Source organism: Abrus precatorius, unplaced genomic scaffold, assembly GCF_003935025.1.
Source record: "Abrus precatorius isolate BTA unplaced genomic scaffold, Abrus_2018 Scaffold9, whole genome shotgun sequence".
NCBI lineage: Eukaryota > Viridiplantae > Streptophyta > Magnoliopsida > Fabales > Fabaceae > Abrus > Abrus precatorius.
Window position 1 is genome coordinate 5,246,884 of NW_020874439.1, and position 26,448 is coordinate 5,273,331.

The 26,448-nt window shown below is 29.2% G+C and overlaps 1 protein-coding gene across 3 annotated transcripts; it reads right to left on the reverse strand.

Moving 5' to 3' along the window:
- Positions 1–6,142: 6,142 nt before the first annotated feature.
- On the reverse strand, positions 6,143–25,098 carry LOC113850438 (putative disease resistance protein RGA3). Of its 3 annotated transcripts, XM_027480990.1 has the most exons (3): positions 24,904–24,940; positions 15,396–15,921; positions 6,173–9,423 (listed from the first exon to the last, which is right to left on the reverse strand). In XM_027480990.1, exons 2-3 carry the CDS (start codon positions 15,407–15,409, stop codon positions 6,327–6,329), a joined length of 3,111 nt encoding a protein of 1,036 aa, XP_027336791.1. In that variant the 5' UTR covers positions 15,410–15,921; positions 24,904–24,940; the 3' UTR covers positions 6,173–6,326. The 3 variants fall into 3 exon arrangements, with proteins under 3 accessions (XP_027336790.1, XP_027336791.1, XP_027336792.1); XM_027480989.1 differs by lacking the exon at positions 15,396–15,921 and having other exon boundaries at positions 6,143–9,423; positions 24,904–25,098; XM_027480991.1 differs by lacking the exon at positions 15,396–15,921 and having other exon boundaries at positions 6,173–9,409; positions 24,904–25,003.
- Between the last annotated feature and the right edge of the window lie 1,350 nt (positions 25,099–26,448).

Consider the following 26,448-nt stretch of genomic DNA (forward strand, 5'->3'; position numbering starts at 1 on the left):
CAACTAGGTAAATAGTTGTCGGTTAGCCCATTTACACGGGTACAATGTATACAATAATCGGACCCTTTAACAAAGGTATAGTCAGGAGTCTAGTCAAGAAATGAGTGTGAGGCCATATGACCCATTCGCTCTCAGATAAAGTGTGTATATATACGCGAATGTTGTTCTCCACCTTACGTTTCTCTCAGATTTTCATCGTCTCCGGATTCTATACTCATAGTGTATCTCTGTAACTATTCTTACTAGATACAGTCTATCTTTGACACTTAGTGTCATTCTCAGAATTTATCCTTTTTTCTATTCATAAGATCATGCTTAGTAAAGCACTTCCAGACTAAATCCATTCCACTTATACCTCTTTTTAATGTAATTACACTTACTAAATCCTTCAGATCAGTATTACATTTTATCATATCATTTTGTTCATGCATATTCCATAAAATAATGATTACTCAGCAAGTTTAATACTATTTTACATTAATTACTCATTATATAATGCATATATACCAACCATTTAGTCCAACCAACCAATCAGTCCAAACAATCAAAAAAGCATCTTTTCATTCATTTTTTACACAAAAGATATATCAACCACATATTCTCATAAAATATTCATGTAATAGTTCTAATGAGTACAAAATAAATACTTGTAATATAACAATAAAATAGAGCCCTTCTTACCTCAAAGACAAATTTTACAGAGATATATTGAAGAAGATCAAGGATCAACTATGGAAGTTCTCCTGAATACCAAGAAATATCCATAAGGAACGAGAAAATACAAGAAATGATCAGAGAAAATAAAGTTTAATCCAGAGAAATTTACTTAGAATTGTTCAGATTCAACGTCCAAGCTCAAATTTGAAGAATAATCAGAGTTTCTGAGGTTTTTATCTAAGAAAAAAAAAGAGAGGGTTTAGAGAAAACTGAGAGAGGTATGTGAATTTAGAATGAAATAAAATTTCTATGTTGAAAATCTCTTAAATACTCCTCAGCCTCGTGCGCTCTCGCTTGAGCGAGGAACAACTCGCTTGAATGACGGAAATCTCACTTGAGCAATGGATATCTCGCTTGAGCAAGATATACAGATAGTGGTTTAGCCCCATATTTCCTAATATGCTCGCTTAAGCGATCTCTATCTCGTCTGAGCGAGATCACTGTTACCTAGACGAGGTCACAGTTGGGCTGAATCGATTCTATCTCGCTTGAGTAAGATTGCCCTGAAACATAATATTTCTAGGCGCTCAGTCTCGCTTGAGTGAGATTTGTCCTGCCTAAGCGAAACTCCCTGCACTAAAATCCTTCCAAAAACCCTCTATACTCTCTTCTAAATGCATTTTGATACTACTTAACATTAACCAAACATAATTTACTGAATAATGAAAAAGAGGGTGTTACACTATAAACCTCATACTACCAGCTATGAAAATGCTGAAAATATTCCTTGATTTTTAACTAAATTCTTAGGCTGTTTTTTCATGGTTGCAATCATTATTTCTTGTTGTACATGTCAAAATGAACACTCTTTGGTTTAGAATATATAAATTTTAGGTTTAGTTTCCTTGTCAATTAGTATCAACTATGTTCCAAGTTTGAACCTATTTTCTTCATAATTCCCCTTATAAAAGTGTTATTCCTTCGATGAAAACTTGAGCTATACAACTCAAAATCAAAGTCCTTTGATTCTGTTGAAAGCTAATTTTCATGGTTTTAACCTCTTAAAATTTGCATTCTAATTCACTGTATTGAAATACTATATGATTATAGTCAAATTGGAGCCAATTTTCTGTGTAATGCACTGTTGGGTCTTGAATGCTTTTTGGTTATTCTTATATCTTAGTGTATGTTTGGATGAGCATTTGCAAACTTGAGTTTGAATGAACTTCATTTTGTAGAAATGATTTTATTTAAAGGTGAGTCTAAAGTAATGTGATTTATCATGTTGACTCAAATCAACACCAAAGCTATAATTTATCATGTTGACTCAAATGTAAGTTTAGAGATAAAATTAATTATGTCATACAACTGCCAAACATGTTGGCACAAATTTCAAACCACGTTTACATCTTTAAACACGAGTTTAGAAGCTTCCACTGCTTATCCAAACATGCACTAGAATCGGTGTTTCTCCCTGATGTCTGTCATGTTTGAAAGTTAAATGGTTCTTCTAGTAAGGAAAAGTTTGGAGGTTTGATTCAATTCTTGTTGTAGTTTATAGTGCACTTTTACATAAGCATATCAAAATTCTATGACTGCAGTTAAGCAGCTTAGTGCTTACTTGGATCCAATGTCATAGTAATTTTAACTTTTTAAAATATTTTAATTATTATTTTTTAAAAAAAAATAAATGTTAAGATGACTCACATTAGTTAGGAATAGAAGAAAAATACTGCTTATGAGGGCTTGGGTAGTTCTCCTCATAAGAGCTAACTTTTAGGAGTGAATTAGGTCCAAGTTTCTTAACATGCATGGTATCAACACTTATTATAGATCCAATGATGAGAAACCCTTGATTGAAAAATAGAAACTGGTCCAACATAAAATTTGGTATAAACATTTATTGTAGGCTTATCTATTTCTATATTAAAAAAATAAAGTCCTACAATTTCCATGTCCTAGATGTCCAATTTTGAGTGTAAGAAAGTGTGTTGAAGTCTCAGATCAACTATAGATATGGCTATCCGCATGAACTATACAAGATATGGCCAAATAAGAGCTTACAATTATAAAGACTAAAGCAATCCTCAAAGCTAGCTTTAAGGGTTGAGTTAGGCTCAAGCTTTTTAACAATAGAAAATACTTTTTTCATAATTATCTTTAAATGTTGCAAATTTTGCATAAAATTAATCCATTCTATGACCATTCATGGGTATTGAATAATGGACATTATCTTTAATGTCATTCAAGTTGAAAGGGTTTATTGACAGCCCTTTTGCCAGTTTGAATCAAGTGCAATTATGGATATATTTTCAAATTGAATTGTGTATTCCTCAATTTGTCTCCATTGTAGTTTTAGTCCAAGGATAGGTCAGAATTATAGAAAGAATATTGAAATCCTGGATGTTTAAGAGATCCAGGCTTCTCCCAAATCCTTACTAATACAATTAATGCCCCCAATTGTGTGTTCCCCCCTTTTCCAAATTTCAGTAACTAACTAACTAATCTACACTTACTATAGTTAATATATTGGTTACTAGCATGTGCAATTGACATCCCCTGACTGCTGAGCAAATTTTTGATACTCCTGTAATATAGACTCCCTTCTAGTTTCATTTCCTTATTTAGTAACTTCCTCTGTACTTGTAATATAGACATCCCCTAATGCTTGAACGACTTATCTTACCTGAGTGAGATTTCAGCTTGCCTAAGCGAGATCACTCTCGCATGGGTGAGGTGACAGTTGAGCTGAATTTATCCTATTTCGCCTAAGCGAGATTACCCTGAAATAAAGGTGTTTCTGAGCGCTCAGCCTCGTTTGAGCGAGATTCCCTACACCAACTTCTTTTAAAAACTCTTCATAATTCATCCCTAAACATATCCCAATACTATTTAACATCAAATAAAACATTATTTTCTAAATAATGAAAAAGAAGGTGTTAAACATGTGTGGGTTAGGATGCATTACCGATTTAAATAATTATGGCATTGTAATCAGTGCATTTTGCAAACTGAAAAAGACTGCTGAGGCACAGGATTTGATGAAGCAAATGGTTGGTGGTTCAATATGGCTTGACCCCAAGAGAAGGAATGCTGCTGAAATTGTTGGCAGCATTACGGGCAAACAGGGAGATATGGAAGGCTGTTGAGATGATTGAGTTCCTGTAGCAAGAGGGTAACTCTTTTGGATTTGAGAGCTACGAGTTGGTGATTGAAGGGTGTTTGGAGAAAAGTGAGTATGTTTTCGCCGAAAAGGTTGCAATGAAGACGACAAAAAGAGGTTTTATACCATATATCAGTGTCAGGCAGAAGATAATTGAAGGTTTGGCCAGAGTTGATGAGTGAAGATAGCTTGTGGCCTGAGACAGAGATTTGCATCAATTAAACCTTATATGTGAAATTCTTTATCGTGGGCAAGTACAATTTTGAATGTTGAACAGGTGGCTACATAAATTTGCAAAATTTGTGGCTTCTGCATTATGGTGCAATTGGTGTTTTCTCAATGACATTCCTATGCTTTGAGGCAAAGTAATGTGGCACGATGATTACGACACATGGAAAGAGCTGAGAATATTCAATGGAACTGCGTTTTAATGAATTTGATGAATAAAAGCTAAAATGCATAAAACTTGCAACATCAATTGGAAAAGATGCACGTTGATGTGCAAATATATCATTGTGAGCAGGTACATACCATTTGATCCTTTACCATGTGTCGCCACGTTTGTCATATTATCACAATCTGTCAGTTGTCTATGATTAGAAACTACATTATCATAATCTGTCGGCAAATAAAAAATATATTAAAAATTTCATCATTTGGCTCCTCACGTTAGCATCATACCTGTGTTAAAATAGATGTGTTCAAAAATCAATCAAAACCATTTTCAACAGGTGAATCCATTCATAAATTTGAAGATTGAATAAATTATGAATTAAAAAATGACAATTTTTTTTCTTTGGTTTGAGTTTTTGTTTACATGTTTAAAACTAATCCAAACCAAATCATAATGAACTACAAATATATTAATTTTTTATTTTGTCCTTATGTATACTAATCAAAATATATTTCATTAAATATTTGTATTTTTAAGAAAAACTTGAAATTATTTAAATTTGTGTTTTGAAATTTAGACTAAGTTAAATTTATAATGGGATTCAATGCTTTGAGTATTTTTTATTTTCAAATTATATTTATATATATATATATATATATATAATTTGACTTTTTACTTAATAAGCATTGTTTCGAAAATTAATAAAAACTAACCACTAAAAGAATTTATATATTAATTTTAAATGATATTCTTCTCTAAATAATGAAAATTTATATATTACTAACCAACAAATTAAAGTCACAACATATTGATTAGAAATGATTCAATCTTAATATTATTCTCAGACTAATTAAAATCAAACTGTGAATATTTCTAATAAATCCAACCGTTCTTCTTACATATTTTATTATATTGTTGCAATTTATTTTGTCTTCAAATAAAATATGTATCCAAATAAGGGTTGATCATTATTACACATCAAAATAATAAGCCATCAATATAAATATCACTCGAAAATAATATAAAAGTTATTTCTCATCATTAACATGCCGTATCTTAAAAATAAAAACAAAACTCGTTATTTTTCTAAGCATCTTAAAAAAAATAAGAAAATAGTTATTTCCACTTGTTCTATTGTTATGACATTTTTGCATAAAAACAAAATGGAAAATAGAAAATTATGAGTTTCTCATTATTTACGACACTCTTGTTTGCATTAAAAATCTTTTCACTTCACGGAATTATATGATCTTAAAAAAATCATAAATCAATTCATCATTTTAAGCATGTCACATGATATTTCATATGATATAAAAATTGAAAGAAAATTTAATAACATTTTGTCTTTGCATAACATCGCTGTCGACATAAGTTTTCTTCTCTTTGAGATTAATATAAAGGTGGTTTAATAATTAAAAATAATATAAAATTATTTTAAATAATTATTAATTTACTTTTCTTTCTTGATTCATCTTTAAATATTATATCTTTAAATATGTTTATGTATTTTTCAAATATCAACAAGAGATGATATGTTAGTTAATTATTTTATTAAAAATTAAAATGAAAGAGAATTAAGTAAAAATTATTTGCTTTTAAGTCAAAATAATTATCTTTAATAAAAAATATATATATAGATAAGCAATAAATAACTTAAAACATTCAATATTTTAATTGGATTTCAATAAATGTAATTAGAGAACAATGTCTTGTGATAAGTATCATACGAAAATTAGAAGACTAATTCAAAATTGAACTTTTAATTCAAGTTTTATAGTTAATTTTTAATTTGTAAATAATTTTCTTTAATTTAATCTTATTAAGATAATAGAATATTTATTAATAATAATAAAATATTTATTTATAAAATTTATTTTTGTAATAATATCAGTGCAAAGTAAAAAAAAAACAAAAAACTTAAATATATGACCGTTAAGAGTCCGATAATGTTTAACAATTAAAAATTAATATGATTAGCATAATTTGTATTTATGTTTGAAATAAATGAACACTAACTCAAAAACTAGTTAAAAGTATTTTATTAGCAAAGCAAATATAATACACGACGTTTACACTAAATAAATATGCATTAGATCAGTACCTTTATCATCACTAATCGCTAAGGATAATATGTGGGATGTGTGCGATTTGGCGACTAACAGCACTTGTCTCTGTTAGACATTCTTCAAGTAAGAGGGAACACTCCCAGACCTCAAAGATCTTTAAGTTGGTAAGACTACTCATTCCTTCGGGCAGCGATGCCAATTTTGGGCACAATGAGATTGTGATCTCCTGAAGCGATGAGAGGTTGCAAATCCAATCTGGCAAAGCCTCTAGCCATTGACAATAATATAATGAAAATTGTCGCAGAGAAGGAAGGCAGTTGGTGTCGTCCTTAAACCAAGTTTCAAATTCCCCAAGTGTTTCACTGTCACACCATTGAATTTGAAGAGACTCGAGAGAAGTCAGATTTTGCATCCAACCCTTTGTTAAATTCATAGGATCAGATAAGCTCAATTGTTTGAGCATGGAAAGAGGAGCAGCGGAGGAAGATGAGTCAGCTGAACATGTTGACGCTGTTGTGTTTAGTGTTCCTATTAATGGCTCTGCACTGCTGTGACACCATATTAAATCCTTAACGTTTGGAAAAGTAGGCATCCAAGTCAACTGTGGACATTTAGAGACTTCCAGTCGAGAAAGATGAGGAAATGAAAGAGGTAAGGAGAGATTATGTGAATCATTGATATCGTCTCCCCGCCTCCGCCATCCCCTGAGCTTGGGACAATGAAATAATGTGAGGCTCTCCAAAGAGGGGAAGAAGGTTACTGCAAAACCATCCTCGTAGAGATCTATGTATTCCAATTCACGAAGAAACTGTATGTTAAGTGACTTCAGGGACGGGAGACGTTCCAACGGAGGGAGACAGCGACAATTATCAAAAGCAGAGAGAGTGATGTCAACAACATTCGTGAGGAGAGAAATCCAATTTGGGAAAAGCACGCCTGGATAATGATTCACCTCCAATTGCTTAAGATTACGGTGGGGTTGAAGGTTTTCCAATAATTGCAAGCTGTCACTGTTACAGAGGTCTCCATACCACCAGTCCAGAGTTAAGGATTGAAGGAATTTTTTTTTTTTCAAATTTATGTCCTGAGATTCCAGAGCCACTTCTCTGACACAATTGAGATGCTGAATTTCTAATCGGCCTCTGAGGTTTAAGTCCTTCAGTTCATTTAGTGTGCCATGTTTTATTTCTTGGCTGTTGTCTCCCACACCAAAGGTCGATAAGAGTTGCAATGAGGATAATTTTCCGAACCCTGCCATCCCACACACGGTGTCATAATAAGCAATATCAAGGCACCTCAAATTGACTAACTTTGTGACTACTTCTGAAAATGATTCTTCATCGCAATCTTTCAATTTTAATGTTTGAAGGAAAACAAGATTGCTCATAGATTTGGGAAGACTTGTATTTTCTGTTAAAACAAGGTATCTTAAATGCTTCAAATTTTCAGTGGAATCAGAGAGACAATGCGTCCTCAAGACACGCAAGTATTTGAACTTTGCAATAACAGACAAATATTCCTCCTTTTCGAAGTGATACGGTAGGAAAATCAAAGTTCGCAGCCTGCTCGGATCTAACCATTTCAACACATTAATGTTCACATCAGATTCCAATGACACGTGCATGGATCTACCTTCAACTTTTTCTGCCTTACTATCCAAGTAACAATAATCATTGCCAGCTACCAGCATTGCAAGATCATGCATTAAATCGTGCATTTTGAAACTAATGATCTCACCGTATTCATCACTCTCTGCATCCTGAAAAAATGAGTTCATCAAAAACATCTTTACAAATTGAATACCAACATCCTCCATGTGCTGTTTTTCGGTTGAACATTTAAGGTAACCCTGTGCCATCCATAACTGAATCAACTCATCCTTCGGAATTTCTGAATCCTTGGGATATAAAGAGCAATAAGCAAAACATTGTCTCATTTCTGGCGACAAGTTGCGGTAACTGAGTTTTAGAATTGGCATAATACTATCCTGCTCTTCGCATAATTTCCAGAAGTCACCACGTGAAACATTCTCCCATTCCCTTTCTTCCTTTTGTCCCCGTAACAGGCCTCCCAGCGTTTTAACTGCTAGTGGAACCCCTTTGCATTTTTTGGCTATTTCTTTCCCCATTGATTCTAGATTTTGATTCACTCCTTCGGAATCATCCTCAAATGCAATATTCTTTAACAAACTCCACGATGCTTCATCCGTCAAACCTTTCAAACGATAGGAAGTGCTAGTAGTCATTGACTTTGCTACATTTTCACTTCGAGTTGTCGCTAAAATCTTACTACCTTGGGCACCACACATCAAATACTTTCTCAATTCAGCCCATTTGTCATGTCTCTCATTCCAAATGTCATCCAGGACCAACAAATATTTCTTACCACCTATTTTTTCATGAAGTTTTCTTTGCAAGTTGCCTAATGATAACTTGTCTTCAACTTGGTCACCAGTAATTGATTCTAATATTTTCTTCAGAATAGTTTTCACATCAAATACATCAGAGACACCCACCCACATTTGCATTTCAAAAAATTCCTGCAATTCCTGTTGATTATACACTAATTGAGCAAGAGCTGTCTTCCCCAAGCCACCAATGCCAACAATGGCAATCACAGAAACTTTATGGTTTTCATGAGGTTGTCTCAACAGATTAATAATCTCCATTTTATTATCATCTCTTCCAATGATATCTGTCTCTAACACAAAAGAACATGTTTCCCTCCATCCACTATCAGTTTGCTTGACCACAACAGATCTTGGGTATAAATTCAAATCCTTCATTTCTTTTACCACACCGTTAAAACTTTCTCGTATTTCCTTAATTTTGCCAGGCATTTCATTGTATAAAGGAAGTTGATTTGAAGATGAAATGGAACGAAGTACCCTGTTTATTTCTTTTCCTTCGGCTGCACCCAATTTGTCTCTCCTAAATTCGATAGCAAGGTCATCTAAGAAGTCATCTGTAGCATGGAGTACTTCTTTGAAGTCAGATATCCAATTACGCACACGAACTTGTTCTTGTCTATGGTCAGCATCAAGGAGGACATCATTGATAGATTCAATTGTCTTCTTAAGCTCATCCAACTCTTTTTTCACATCATACTCCTGTCCAAATTCAAGAAAATCTGCGGAAGCCAACCTGTAATGAGATGTCAAGAATAAATGTCTACATTATTATTTTCTTATTTTTAAATTTTTAAACGGATCATACAAAAAGATAATTCATTATTTTGTATATCATACATGATGGAACATTATACAAGAATAAACAAAATGAAATTTAATTAAAGAATAAATTTTCTTGACATGATATAAAATTAATTATAATTTTTATTTTAATGAATTAAATATAAACTCAATAATTAATTTAAAATTAATTAATTATAATTAAATGTAAAATTAATGATTAAATATTATTTCAGAAAATATCAACATAATATAGTTTTATATACTTTATCTAATATGTTATACCTCTTAAAAAATAATTTTTATTTAATTTATTTTTAATTTTTATATTTTTAAATATATGTAAACACTATTATTTCTACAATTTATCAAAATTCTAATATCTATTACTTTGTTTGGTTAATATAATTTATTATTGTTTTTGTATTTTTACAATTGCATTGAGTTTTTATTTTTAATTGTGTAATATCATATGATATTTTTAATATTTAAATATAAAAATTATATTTGAAAAATATAAAGTAATCAATACAAAATATAAATACTATGGTTAATTAAAAAAATATTAAATAAAAACATGTGTATACATTGAAAATATCTCTTAATTATTAGCTATTGTCATTATCTCTATCATTATTAGAAGATAATCTAGAATATAAATATTATGATTATTTATTATTATTATTATCTTTATAATTATTAGAAGATAATCTAAAATATTGTTTTATGTAAATATTAATATTAAACTCGTATATATACATGTCAAATTATAATGTATAATAACAAAATACAATTTAGAATTTTAAGTTTGTATCAAAAACTTTTGATCTAGGGAGTCTTGCACTCTTGCTTTTGCACACCCAAAACTTATTTGCCAGTCACCCAAACTCTAGTAGTTGTCTTTATTACAGTTAGGGATAAAAATGGATCAAGTCATGAGTCAAGAGCCTATGGCTTAGCTTATTTGAGTCTAGTTTGTCTCGGCTAATATATTAAAAAGGCCAAATTTAAGCTTTTGAAAATACCTATTTAAATAAAGAAGCCAAACTTAAACATTTAAAAAACCTTTTAAACTTGTTGAGTCGGTCCAATTAAATAATTATATTATTTTATAATTTATATTTATTTATTTATAATAATTTAATATAAATATAATTATCTAAAAAATTTATATATATATATATATAATATGTAATGTATAACATAGTTTAGTATTTATACTATAATAATATAATAATTATAATTATACTATTGGAATACCAAAATCAAAATTTATTGAAAAAACTATCAATTAAAATTTTTTCTGGTTTCTAAAATATCTCAATTCATTATTAAAATTCATTCTTTCTTAATTCCTATCTAGTCTTTTCAATTCAAATACTTTTCAACTTCTTAACAATTAACAATTGTTTGTTGGGTTTTAGGTTCTAGTCTCACTTTTAGTTTTCTTTTCATAATAAACATCTTAATTGTTAGCTTGGAATTTGAGATTACATAATATATACATCACTATGCCAAAAAGGAGTTGTAAGAGCAGTTATGTTTTAAATTAAATAGTGTTTATGACTGCTCTAAAATCTCACGTTATACAATGTGTTAGATTTAAGAGAGCAGTTGTTTAAACCACTCTCAAATGTTAAGATTAGAGAGTGGTTCCATACGGAATCATTCTCCAAAGTATGGATGTTAAGATTGGAGAGCAGTCAAATGCTGAATTGCTCTCTAAAGTATGGGTGTAAATCGCGAATTTAAAATTTAAAATTTATTTCTTTGTGAGTTTTCTAGATATGTTACAAACTAAATTTAATTTATTATTACGTTTAAATTTTAATTTATAGGTCTGACATTCAAAATTTCTTCATTTTTATTATAAACTAAAATTGAATCTTGAGTTTATATAGTGTGTTAACCAAACAGTCTACATCTGCATGAACCAAACACAAGTACACAGAGAAAAAGAGAATAAATTATTAGGATGATTCACCGTTAATAAAGAGAAAAAAAATAAAGAAAGAATGGAAAGAACTATGAAAAAGGTACCTGTAAAGGTGAAAAAAGAACAATTTATTGGCACAGAGGAGATGAAGAAAGCGTAGAAGACTAAGAGAATCTATATACATACAAGAGACGAATCTATAGATGTGAAAAAAGAATAATTTATTAGCGCAGGAGAGATGAAGAGAGCATACAAGACGAAGAGAACCTACATATGTAAAAAAGATGAAAAGAACTTACAAAAGTAAAAGAGATCAACTTACAAGACGAAGAGCCAATAGATTAATGAGTTGAGCGAGCTTTATTTATAAAAATTAAAGACTTTATAGAGTGGTTATCTGTTAACCGATCTCTAAGAGTGACTTTAGAGAGTAGTTAATAGAAAATTGTTCTTAGAAGTATAAATATGAGAAAACGGTTCAACACTAACCGCTCTTTAAAGTATAACTTTAGAAAGCGGTTAACAAAGAACCACTCTCAGAAGTATAGATTTGGGAGCAGTTCAACGCTAACCACTCTCTAAATGTATTGTTATAGAGCGATTTTGACTAACCACTATCTAGGTTAATGCTCCAAAATCTTATTTCTGGCGTAGTGCATATTACCTTTTGGTATCTTTTGAATTATTTAAGATATGAAATTTTGTGTAGTTGTTGAGATATAATATCTGTGAAGCCATTTATGTATATTTTTTGGCTAAGCATAATATTTAAATATAATTATTTATCATATGTTTTCCATTTTATTAGTATTAGGTCTTTTGGCCAGCTAGCGTGTTGGCTACTAGTCCATTAGCCCATTGACTCATTAAATTTAAATTGTTATTGTTATTTGAAGGCCTTAATGTCAAATAGGCTACTAATAGGCTATTGGATAAGCCAGACTTTCAAAAAGGCCAATCCAAGCCTAAAAATTTAGCCTATGTCACAGGTTATATGCTAATCTTAGGCCTGACCTAGCCTGTCCCATTCTCACCCCTAATTACAACATATGTTTGCACATGCTTATTAGTTTTTTTTCCCTCTTTGTCTTAGTTACCGCCACTACCATCATCACTATTATTATGGCTGGACCATTAATCAACTTTGAAAACCACACTATCCCAAGAGCATGATTGATGTAACATATTTTATGTTTACATTTAATATTTTATTTTGATTAATAAACACTTTTCATATGCTTTATTTTTATATTTTTTACCATTTTCTACTTATTTGAATAAATTGGGCCTATTACAAATAAATGCTTTAATTTCATATATTTAGTTATTCTAACCTCTGACTACTCTTTTGGCATAAATTTTCTATAGATATCATTTTTGACTGATTCTAGTTGCATTGGATTCTACACATCCAGCGCTTCAAAATGCATATATGGATTGATAGATTTGGAGTTGTTTTCTATTTTTTATGATTTTTTAAAGTTGAGGCAGATTTGCTGAATATTGTTGCACAACTACATTTGGACCCTTGTTATTTAATAATTGTATTTGGGTTTTTAGATATTATTGAGACCCGCATTTTGGCCACTTAATTTACCCTAACCAGAACCTATAAATAGACTAATAAGGTTATGAATTAAGGGAGGTGATTATACACTTTGAACTTTTGAAACTTGGCCGAAATAAGAATCTTTATTTTTATTTTCGCTTGAACTCTCTCGTTCTTTTCTCATTCTTGCGTGGGTTAAGCATTTCAATGGAAGGCAAAACTTCTCGTTCAATCCGTGGAATCTAATGCTATAATTTTCACTTGATTTCTGTGCTAATTGCTCTAAGTTTGTTCTCTTTTTCTTTCTAATCTCATAATTGTTTATTGCGATCGTAATTGACTTTTCTGTTGTTAGATTTTAAATTAGGACTCGATTGATGCTCTAATTTGATAATTAATGCAAATTAGGTTAAATGGATATTTTATTTAATTCGTAACTCTATTCAATTAGGTTATTCGATTGAATTAATAAGTGAATTGGGTAATTGCTCAAACATGGATTTAAATCTTTAGATACTATGATAGTCGGAGTTATACGCAATTAGTATTCTGTGGATTGATATTTCTTAATTTATTTTTTACTCACTTTAATTTTGTTCATAATTTAATTTGATTAATTGCAATTTTCAAAACCCCAAAAACCTTATTTTCAATTTTTAAAAGTAAACCTAAAATTAAATTTGACTGAGAATGTGTCTTCTTGAATCGACCTAGGTTTGACTCTATACTACAAAATCTTTAGAAAACTTAGTTGTTTTGATAGCGACTCGACAATCGTCTATCAACTTGGCAATTACCGGGGATGCATTGTCAGTTTTGATTCGTTTTAGGGTTTAGTATTGCGTTTTCACTTTCTAATTCGTAATTTTGTTTTTGTCTTTGTTTCGTTTCTTTCTCTGTTGTCTTCGTTTTATAGAATGTGTTTAATTTCAATTTTCGTTAAATTGTGTTGTTTTAGTGAATTTTGAATTTTAGATTCAGATTTTATATTTTTTTAAATATTAGATTAATAGCGTATTGTTGCAAAATTGTGTGATTTGCAAAGATTTTGCATAGATCTTACAGAAATAAGGAACAGCGGATAAGCATCCCTCATATTTAGTTTAGATTCAATTTTTTTTAAAAAAATTAAATTTAAATTTTAAATTATTTTTAAATTTGAATTTTAAATTATAGTTAAGATTTGATTAGATTTGATTTAGTTTGTTTTAGGTTTAAAGATAGGATTAGTTTTTTTTAAGATAGATTAGTTTTATATTTAAATTTTGAAAAAAAAAAAGCAAACTTTATTTAACCAATTTTTAAATTTAAATTTTGAATTTTTTAATTATTTTAAAAAATTTTGAAAATAAAATTTCATTAATAGTTTTCAAAAAAAATAAAAAATAAACTAAAATAATTTTAATTTCTATTTTTTATTTCATTTTCTATTATAATTTATTTAGTTGATTTTTGTTTTTTTCTTGCATATTTTTATTATTTGATTTGTATAAGGTTTGTTTGTTCCCTCATACACCACTAATCATGCATAACATGAGCGAGACCCTATACTTGGGTCTGAGTAAATTTTAGGTTTAGAGGAGTTGTGTAGTGATAGCAATTTAGATGAATGTCTTGTTTGTCTATCACGAGAACTTTAGTTAGAATTTATCTTATCTATATAAGTCCCTACATCTAGTAGACTACCTACTGATTGAGGATGACTTTATAGAATGGATTTTAGCTCTAGTGACCTTTTATCTTAAGGCTTACAAACTACCCAAGGTAAGAATGCATATCATAAATCACTAGGGTAGAATTCTAGGAACCGTGATAGAACACTGTGGGGCATATTCTTTTATTATCTCGCTACATTTATTTATTTATTTATTATTTTGTAAGTTGCAAAAATTATTGATATTATATTATTCATTTTAGGCGCAGTGCTGCTCAAAATCACAAATTTCATCGTTTAAAACACTTTTCTAAATTTATTTTATTTTTGATATTTTTTATTTAAATTTTTATTTTATTTTTTTAGGACAGAAAAATATCACAAATATATATATATATATATATATATATAATTTTTTTAAAAAAATCTTAAAAATGGAAAATAACGCAATTAGGTTGACTTTGACTTGTTGATCTTGTTGACTTCGATCGATCTACTTCTTGGTGCATGATTAAAACCAATTTTGGTCAATTAATCGCATTTGATCCTGAGATTGAACACACTTGGAACAGGTTGAATAGACTTAAATTGGAAGGTAGTGTGCATAGTCAATGTAGTGATACTCTTGATAGTGTTAGTGTGCACTCTAATTGTGAGCATTCTAATTGTGATCATTTTGATAGAATATCTGTGCATTCTGATAGAATATCTGTGCATTCTGATATTATGGCTAATAATCAACACAAAAGGAATCTTAAAGAATTAACTACATCAGATGTTACATACCAACCCTTAAGCATCCAATATCCTGATATAGATGCTTCATTTGAGTTAAAATCTAGTCTAATCCATTTGTTGCCTAAGTTTAATGGTAGTGCAGGTGAGGACCCTCATAAGCATCTAAAGGAGCTTCACATAGTCTGCTCAACAATGAGGCCTCAAGCATTTCCCGAAGACCACATCAAGCTGAAGGCCTTTCCATTCTCCTTAGATGGTGCAGTGAAAGACTGGCTATATTACCTGCAGCTAGGGTCTGTCACTTGCTGGATAGACATGAAGAGGATGTTCTTGGAGAAGGTCTTCCTTGCTTCTAGAACAGCCACAATAAGAAAAGAGATCAGTGGCATCAAACAGTTCAGCCAAGAAAGCCTCTATAAGTACTGGAAGAGATTCAAGAAGCTACGCGCAACCTGTTCACACCATCAGATCAGTGACCAACTGCTTATTTAGTACTTCTATGAAGGCCTTGCTCCAATGGAGAGAAGTATGCTTGATGCAGCAAACGGTGGAGCTCTCATGGACAAGACACTATCTGCAGTCAGAGCACTAATTGACAACATGGTAGAGAACTCTCAACAGTTTAATACAAGAGCCATGGTACCAATGAGAAAGGTGCATAATGTGAAGCAACCAAATCATATGGCAGCAAATTCTAGTTGACTTGAGAGCAGAAATAAGGAGCTTACTACTTTCATGAGATAGCTAATTATTGCGCAACAAACTGTTCCCCAAGGAGGGATGATCAGAAACTCTTTTGGCTATAACTTTTTCTATAGATATCTTTTTTGAATGATTCTACTTGCATTGGATTCTACACATCCAAGATTTCAAAATACATATATAGATCGCTTGATTTAGAGTTATTTTTTATTTTTTATGATTTTTTGAATTTGAGGCAGATTTGCTGAATATTGTTGTGGGATTACATTTGGACCCTTGTTATTTAATAATTGTATTTGGACTTTTAGATATTATTAAGGCCTGCATTTTGGCCACTTAATTTACCCTAATCAGAACCTATAAATAGACTGATAAGGTTCTGAATTAGGGAAGGTGATTAGACACTTTGAGCTTTTGAGACTTGGCCGAAATAAGAATCCTTGTTTTTACTTTCTCTTGAACTCTCTCATTCTTATGTAGGTTAAGCGTTTCGATAGAAGACTAAACCTCTCATTCAATCCGTGAAATCCAAATGCTGTAATTCTAACATGAGTTCTGCGCTAATTGCTCTGAGTTTGTTTTCTTTTTCTCTGTAATCTCAGAATTGTTTATTGCAATCATGATTGACTTTTATGTTGTTAGATTTCAAATTAGGACTCGATTGATGCTCTAATTTGATAATTAATGTGAATTAGGTTAAATGATTATTTGATTTAATTTGTAACTCTATTCAATTAGGTTATTCGATTGAATTAATAGTTGAATTGGGTGATTGCTCAAACGTGAATTTAAAACTTTAGATACTGTGATAGTCAGAGTTACACGCAATTGATATTCTGTGGATTGATATTTCTTAATTTATTTTTTACTCAATTTAATTTTTTCGCAATTTAATTTGATTAATTGCAATTTTCAAAACCGTAAAAACCTTATTTGCATTTTTAAAAGAAAACCTAAAATTGAATTTGACTGAGAATGTGTCTTTGTGAATTGTCCTAGGTTTGACCTATACTATAAAATCTTTAGAAAACTTAGTTGTTTTGATAGCGACTTGGCAATCGTCTATCAATGATCAAGATCGGCCAAACCCAAAATATTTTGTCTCCAACAAAGCCTCCATGCTCTGCGACACCATAAAACCATAAATCAACCTTTTGGTTTGGGTGATTGTTTTATTATAAGTTCTCTATTAAAACATAAGTGTCTCTCACCGTAGATGACTCATGTGTCTTTCTTGCCATGATCGGTAAGACTTGATTTTTCTTCTTTTAATACCTTATGTTTTGTTTTTGGAGATATTTGGATAATTGACTCAATACTTCCAATCACATGACTCCTAATATTTCTTATTTTACTTCTTATTTCACTTTATCTAGTACATATTACATTATAATTGCTAATGATTTACAAACTCTTGTTCTTAGTTATGGTAATAGTCAACCCACTACCTCTTTCACTAAAAATGTTCTTCATGTTTCTTAACTCTCCACTAATCTTATCTTCATTCACAAACTTACATGTGATCTAAATTATTCTGTAACATTTTTTTTCATCTCATTATGTTTTTCAGGATCTTACCTTAGGGAGGACAATTGGAGTTGCTTAGGAATAGAGATGGTTATATTACTTTCCGTCAATGAAAACTAAAGTCCAAAACAATTTTGGAAGAGGAAGTCTCAACTTTTGTAACTAGTCTTATTTTGGCTATGACTATTCTTAAATATTTATTCAATGTAAGTGTTTAGGTCATCTACCTTTTAGATTGCATAAAAGTATGTTTCCTTCTTTATTTTTGAAACAATCAGTTGAGTTTTTTAAATGTGATATTTGTCATTTTGTTAAACATCATTGTGGTACTTTTTTAAATAGTTCTAAAAAAAAGTAATGCACCTTTCAATCTATCCATTTTGATGGGACATGACATGCTCCTATTTCTAAGTTTTTATGGTGCTTAATGCTTTGTATCATTTATTGATGATTATACACTTATGACATGGATCCTTTTTATAAAGGATAAAATAGAAGTGACTCAACTATTTTTTAATTTTCATCACTTCATTCAAATGGGTAGATAATGGAGGAGCATGTGTGAAATAAAATTTATTTTAATTTCTATATAAAAAAAAAGTGTTTTTCAAGACTTGACGTGTAGATACTCATCAACAAAATGGAGTTGTAGAAAAAAATTAATCTCTTAGAAGTTATCAATACTATGTTATTTCATATGACAATGCCAAAATCATATTGAGGAGAGGAATTTTAATAATCACATTTAAATTAATGACTTTAGTCTTGTTTAGTCTACGTCTACCTTTCACTCTTTTGTCCATGTCTTAAACAACCTTGAGGTTCATATCTTTAGGTATACTGCTTTTATTTTAGGTTAAAAGTCAACATCGTGGCAATTTAAATCTTTGTGTTGTTAAGTGTATTTTCATAGCATATTTCAAATAAAAAAGGTCGTACATATTATCATCGTTCGAGTTGTTCAATCTACATTTCTATAGATATCACCTTTAATAAGACGAAGTCATTTTAGTCACTTATTCAACTTTTGGGGAAGAGTCATCATAAGGTTGAGTTTAGTGGTCCATATGAGTATTTGTCTTTTCATCCTCTTAACCTATATCATCTTTAAGAATTTACTCCTTCTTTCTCTAACTCAAGCAAAAAAGAAAGTGATTCATTGCAAACAAAATCAAGTACACTTATCATGAGGAGAAGAAAACTTGATTTGATCCAACAACAACTTCAATCAATCAAATTAGAGGTAAGTTTTAGTACTATTAATCTTGATTTATTAAATATTCTTTTAAACAATTGTGATTCTAATGTAGATGATTTGTCCATTGCTTTGCAAAAAGAAAAACCTTCCTATGTCAAGAATCATATTTTTTAGTTTATATACACTAAACATCTATCTATACAACATCAAAGTTTTATCTCTGCTATTGATTCTTCAAATATCCCTAAGTCATTATAAGAAGTCTTGAAAGATGAGAATTGGGCTCAAGTAATGGATAAAGAGATAAGTGCATTGGAAACAAATACCACTTAAGAGATTGTAGAATGACCCTACGCAATTAAATATTGATGAAATGGTACCCTTATTGGTACAAGGCTAAATTACTTGCTAAAAGATACACTCAGACTGATGGATGAAACATTTGCACCAATGACAAAAATGAATACTATGAGAAATATCCTTTTAATTAACAGCAAGCATACTTTGCTTGGATCTTACATATGTTTGATATAAAAATGCATGCATTCTTATATGAAGACTCAAAGGAAGTATATACAGATGTTCTCTTAGGATTTAGGACTATTGATGATGGAAACAAAATGGTAGAATGAAAAAAGCTCTATATAGACTTAAGCAATCCCCTCATGCTTGGTTTCAAAGACTTACTTGAGCTATGATGTTCTTAGAATATAAGCAAAGCTAAGAAGATCGTACTCTTTTAATAAAACACTGACAAGATGACAAACTAACATTTATATTAGTTTATATCAATGATATCATCATTGTAGGTAATGATGAGATTGTAAAATGTAACACCTTCATTTTTATTATAGCATATTTATTTTAATTATTATTGCACTTTTTAAAAAAATAGAAAAAGTTAAATTTTTGGAACTGTAGGGAATCTTACTCAAAGTGAGACTAAGTTTTCTGGACTATATGTTTCAACACATTCTCTTTCAAGCAAGATGAGTCTTACTCAGACAAGAATAGATAAGATTACCTCAGCTGTCCTCTCACCCAGGTGAGAAGGCACAAGAAAATGAATAGCTGTCTGGACTAGATCTCACCTAAGTGTGAAGGCATCTCACTTAAGCCAGATTATCAGAGGACATGTGTAAATTTATGTCTGATGTTCTTGCCTATGTGAGAATGAGTTTCACTCAAGTGAGAATCTGCTCGCTCAAGCGAGAAGTCGAGAGTGAAAATAGTATATAAATAGCTTTAATGTTTTAAAACTTAGAACACCTAGCTAGTAACTCCTTCTCTTATCATTCTATTTTTTCTCACTTCCTTTCTTAGAGAAAATCTCTTTTAAACTTCGAAACTCTTTCAAATCTAAACTTAAATGTTTGTTCTACTTGATTCCAAGTATGTTATTAAAGCTTCATCTCTCAATTTCACTTTATTTTGTTATTTTCCTTCTACTCAAAAGTTGTTCAACTTTTTCATGCTCAAGAAGAATGTTGGTTCTTTGGACAATATCTTCCATAAAATATGTTGTACCTTTCCTTTGAATATCAAGGAGAACTTGATATTAGATATGTTGTCTCTCATCTTTTTGCTATGAAAAACCTATATATATATATATATATATATATATATATATATATATTATAAAGTCATTAATTATTTAAAATGTAATTTCAATCCTTACTTTGATAAAAAGAAAATTTATATTGTGAAAATCAAAATTTCATCTCTAATATGAATAAGACATATGTATGAAGTTTTAAAATTTTGTTAAGTTCTATTAGTTTCAAATTTATATAAATGTAAACTTTTCCAAATTATCCATCTTTTATCTATTTTAATTAAGTCTTATCAAAATTTATATATATAACAAAGGAAAAATATTTAAAAGAGTAAGGGCATTACATAAAACAGAACTCGAAGACGAAACTAGCTGCTCGATTTGTGATGAATGATCTAAGAAGACTAAAGTACTTCTTGGGAATTAAGGTGGCTTACTTGAAATAGAAAATTTTTATCTCTTGGAGAAAATATGTTCTAAATCTTTTTAAGGAGATCAAAAATTTGATATTTAAAGCTATTGTAATACCTATGGAAAAAAAATGTTGAATAGCAGGAGAAGAAAAATGTCCTATTGTAGATAAAGCTCAATACCAAAGACTAGTGGAAAAGTTAATCTACTTATCTTATACTAGACCTGACACTGCATATATTGTTAGCATTACTAGCCAACTCATGCATGACCAACAAGAAAGACATTGACAAGCAGTAAAAAAGATTCTCTAGTATCTAAAAGGAAGTCTTGAACGAGACATTCTCTTTAAAGGGGAGAGTTTCTTGCCTTAGAGGTATATACAAATACTGACTATGCAAGTTTCATTGTAGATAGAAAATTCACTTCAAGATATTGTATGTTTCTAAGAGAAAATCTAGTAGCATAGAGGAGCAAGAAACAAAATATTATGGCCAAATTAAGTGTTGAAACTAAAGTATGTGAACTTTTATGGATGAAGATCATTCTTGATGATCTTAAATTAAAATTCACTAAATTATGTGAGAGTGTTAAATATCCCCTAATTATTAAGATTTATGTAATGCCCTGAATTTTGTAATGATATTTTATATATTAATATAAAGTGTGGGTTTCTATTTAAATGTGTATTTGATATATGTATATGATGATGTGAATATATGTGTGATAACGTGGACTTGTATGAATATGTGAATATGAGTATAAGCGTATACGTTGGTTTGTGATTGAATTGAAAAATGTTTGAGTATAAGTGGAATTGGATTGATAATAGGGTAAGTGTCTGTTGTAGGGGTATTCTCACTGTAGCGAGAATGCCCTAAGCGAAGAGCACGAATCTGTGGCATTCTCACTGTAACGAAAAGGTCTTGGGTAAAGAGCGTGAATTTGTTGCATTCTCGCTATAGCGAGAAGGAAACAGAGGGGGTGCATTTTTTGGTGCAGTCTCGCTGTAGCGAGATTCTGTAGAAATCAAAGTGCAGTTTCCTTTGAGATTTTTGCTGTAACGAGAGTGTTGCGATTAGAAGGATATTTAAGGGGTTTAAGGTTTGAGAAATTCATTTTCCATTCGAAATCCTTTCAATTCTCTCAACTCAAAACTTTATTTCACCAATTAAATTGTCTCTAAAGTCGTTTGGGAGCTAGATTGAAGATTGAAATCATGTTTGGAACGTTTGGAGATAAGTTTTGTGAGCTAGAGTTTTGGTTTTTTGTCTCTTTCATTGTTTTCTTGAGTTCTCATGGAGTTTTTTCATGTTTTAGGGATGAAGCACTGTGTAGGGAACATTTTTTGCTATTATCTCGTGTTGGGTCTTCATTTTGAGATAAGGGGAGACTCTACCCTATTTCATTGTGCTTTGAATCCGTTTATTTGACTATGTATTGCAATATGATTAGGATAAAATGTAAGAATATATGGGTTTTGATGTACATTTCGTGTTGAACATGACTAGTGAGGAAATGTGATGAAAATTGTGTGATTGGCTACAATATCGTTGATGTTGAATAGTGCGTGTGTTGAAAATGGTTTGATTGTAATTGGAATCGTGTTGGAAATGTTGTGTGGTTATAACATGATTGAATGTGGGCATACGTGTTATGTTGTGAATATTGTGATGAGATTGAGATTGTCGGTGAAATTATGTGTTAGCATATCATCACTTGATGCAAAATAATTTGAATGGTTGGAAATGTGCATGAATGACATGTTGGATGTAATTGTGATGATGTTTGAATATGTTGAAAAAGTCTGTGCTTACTGATAGTGTAGAGTACTCATCCTTACGTTTATTTTTCAGATGATCAAGACGATTAGCGCCAGGCTCAGTGAAAGGATGGATAATACTGCTATAGAACTTAGAATATTTATTTTTGGAACTAAAATGTATTAATTAAGTCTTGTAGTAATGATTGATTCAAATTTATAATTTATCCTATTTTAAAATACTTTAATAAACTATGTATTGAGAATTGTTTATTATTTTTATTTTTACAAAATTTATTTATTTGAAAATAAAATTAAGGTGTTACAATTTAATTATTCTCTTATACTTTGTAATTATTTGTCTAACAGTAGTGGCACATTCAAAAGCAAGTTTATGCAGTTTGATCTAGTAGTGGCAAACATTTCCTTTATGATGTGTTCAAATCATACGAGAAAAAGATCACTTAACCCCAAGAATCAATGGTAAGAATTAATTTTAAAAAGTGTTATTATTAGTAATAACAGTGATGTGACCTCACTTAACTATATTTAAATTTAATTAATATAAAAACTAAAGGAATCAATCATTTCAAACAATGAAAGTATATTTACTAATTTTAAATTGTTAACACGCTTTATGAGTATCATTCTAAGCCTATTTAGTTTGTTAGTACCTAAATTGAGTGATTCAACTAAATACACAGTGCTGAATTTAAATGTTATATTAACTCAGCCACTAACAAGTATCGCATTCAATTTTTTATATTATTGATTTTAATACTTGCCGACACACCATAGTATTACCACTGATTTTTTTATAAATTGTACCGTATTATTAAATTAAAATATGTTTTACTAAATAATTACACAACAGTTTTACAATTTTAACAAATTTATAAATTAAAAAAAATTAAATTTAATTATTAATAATAAATGTTTATTACATTAGGTAAATAAAAAAATAAAATTTCAAAATTTAATTTAATAAATTAAAAATAAATAATTTACATAATAAAAATCACTTGGAGCAATAAAAAAAGAAGATGTACTGTCATTTGAAAAAAAATTTAAAGATATTCTTAAAATTCACACTGATAAAAAATATAGAAAATTTTATTAATGGATATTAATATAATGCATTTAAAATATTATCTAACGCTGTTATTTCATATACCTGATATTATTTAATTTTTCTAGAGTAATTTTCAGTATTTTACCAATAATATTTAGTCTCACTGTAAAACTCTCTTTGCATAATATTTTATTCAACAAATCCATAGTATTTCATTTAGACAATCAATTATGTAGAGTGTTAAACTTGGTAATTATATTTTATCACCTAGCAATAATAGGATTTGAGAATTTAGAGAAATTTAACTATATAAATTAATCATAAAAAAGAAAATTTAAAATAAAATAATAGGTTAGTAAATTAAAAATGTCATCTCATTGATATTTAATACAGATATAATGATATTAATCGTTAAGACTTTAATTAAAAAAATAAAGTTATAATAATTAATTAAAAACAATTTAACTAGAATGACTTAATTAAAAATAAAAAGAATCTGTGTGGAATAACAACTTAATTCATCTTTTTATATTTAACTTTTTTTTTTACAAACATTATACATTAGTTTTTTTTTTTTTACTATCATGATTGAATTGTGGTATTAATTAATAAATATAATCAATATTTTTAAAAATTAATAATGAAATTTGATTCAGCCCTATATTTATATTTATTAAAATATAAGAATCATGATTGACGAAGAAACAATAAAAAGAAAATTCTTCTTGGTAATAAATAGAATATTAAATTAAAATTTTCTAGCTTAAAAGATGCATATATTACATTTCTCTCTCTCTCTCCTATTTTAAAATTATATAATTTTCTTTCCTTAAAAATTAAAATGCATCACAAAGTAGAGAGTGAGAGTCGCATAGTATATCCATCTTGTAATTTCCTATGAAGAAAATGATTGTGGTATTTTTACATGACATTATCTATTCTAATAAAAAAAATTAAATAATATATTGATAGATAAAAGAGAACATATAATTAATTATTAGAATTTTAGGTATTAGATTTTTGAATTGAAGACCTGATTTTATGGGAGACAAAAAAATTATTCTAAAATTTTAGATATGATATATTGTTGTTTTACGTATCAAGTCGATTGCTTTTCTTTTTTTTAATAAATTTAATAATTTGAAAGTGATATTTTGGCTAAAAGAATAATATAATTATGATTTGCTTTGATTTCAGTTAAAATATAATTCAGTAGAAAAGTAGAAATTCCAAAATAATATCATGAAACAAACACATGAAGCCTTGGAAGAGCAATAGAAAGCTACGCTAAATCGAGTTACGGGTTGAAGAAAGGGTGCGGAAAGGAACCTGTGAATGAGATTTGAAGAAACAGCAAATGGAATTGATTCAGCCATCCTTGAAATGATCGAGAGAGACTCTATCGAAACAAAAGCTGCAATGTGTAGATTTTGAGATTGGGAACGGAGGAAGCAAAAAACCCTAATCGCATATATAATCAGTTGATGAGTCAGTCAACTGATTACTCATACGTTGTATTTGTTTGATTTCGAGGAAGAAGCATTCACACGTAATGAAGCCATCGTCAAGGGCCCCAATGATTGAAGTTCTGACACAATTGTCTAATACGTGATTCCAACTCATTAAATAATGTAAGGACCAAGAAAAAGTTAATATTTAAAGTAGCATTTACGAATAAAAACGCGGTCGGTGATACTCTAACGTGACTTCTCGAGAGAAAAAATAATATTTATGAATGAACAAAATCCAATTAATATTCTTGGTATTTTAAGTTAAGCTAACCGTGACGATAAAAATATAATTTTTGTTTAAAAGAAGTAAACCTATAAATTATTAATTAAACAGATAATATTAATATTTTATTTCTTTAAAATATTAGAAAAAATATTACAATTTATTTCTATGATAATTAATTTCAAAAACAGCAATATTTAGAGGATTACATTCTTATTTAATTTTATTTTAAGATTATATTTAACCATGTAAAAATTTTACATTAACCGTCATGATACACAGTTGAAAACCAAATAATTAAATTTGATAATAATTTTTCTTCGTTAATAAAAGTATCTAAGTTTTGAGAAATAAGAAAAATGTATCAACTGTATTTCCTACAAATTGTAAATGAAATTTATTTTAATCTTTCATTTTTCAGGAGACATTTTGAGGGTATAAGAAGCTTTTATGAATAATTTATAATTTTTACATGTTTTAATAATCCTATTTTAATAAATTTCTTATTATTAAACTAAGTTTTTATTTTTTTTTCAATAAGCTTCGTAATCAAATTTATATAATAAACTCTTATATAATAATTTATGAAAAAATATTCAATTCAACTGTTCACTTGAATATTTTTAATTAATAAATTTACAAATATCATTTATTTTAATATCTTTTAGTTCAAAATATCAATAGAAAAAGTAAAATAAATAACTTTTATGTAAGAAATTTGATAAAAAATTTACAAAATTGAGAAATCTCCATTTCTTACAATTCTAAACAGTAATTTTTATATCACAAGTTTGTCATTTATTTAAAAATTTATAAGTTTTTATAATACAAGTTTACAATGTAAGTTAAATTATTCAGACAAGATTATATAAAATTAGAACATAAAATATAATTATAATAAACTTTAAAACTTGTTGAATACGTAATTTTTTTTAATAAAAATCATCATATTCAAGCTTTACAAGTAATATGTTGGATATCAGTAATTCATTCTCCTACATTACAATTTTTGAGAACAAGTTGCACTCAGTGAGTAGATGATTATTCACTAGTTATAAAGGAAACCTTACTAAACATACAAAATGTTAACCTTAGTTTTTCAATAGTGAATTTTTGTATTAAAACATACACTTTAATTCA

Coding starts and splice junctions, on each gene's coding strand:
- LOC113850438 (XM_027480989.1), bottom strand. CDS start 24,950: ATGGCTGAATCAATTCCATTTGCTGTTTCTTCAAATCTCATTCACAG. Junction 9,424..24,903: donor TCTTCAAATCTCATTCACAG/GTTCCTTTCCGC, acceptor ATCTCATTACAG/GTTGGCTTCCGCAGATTTTC.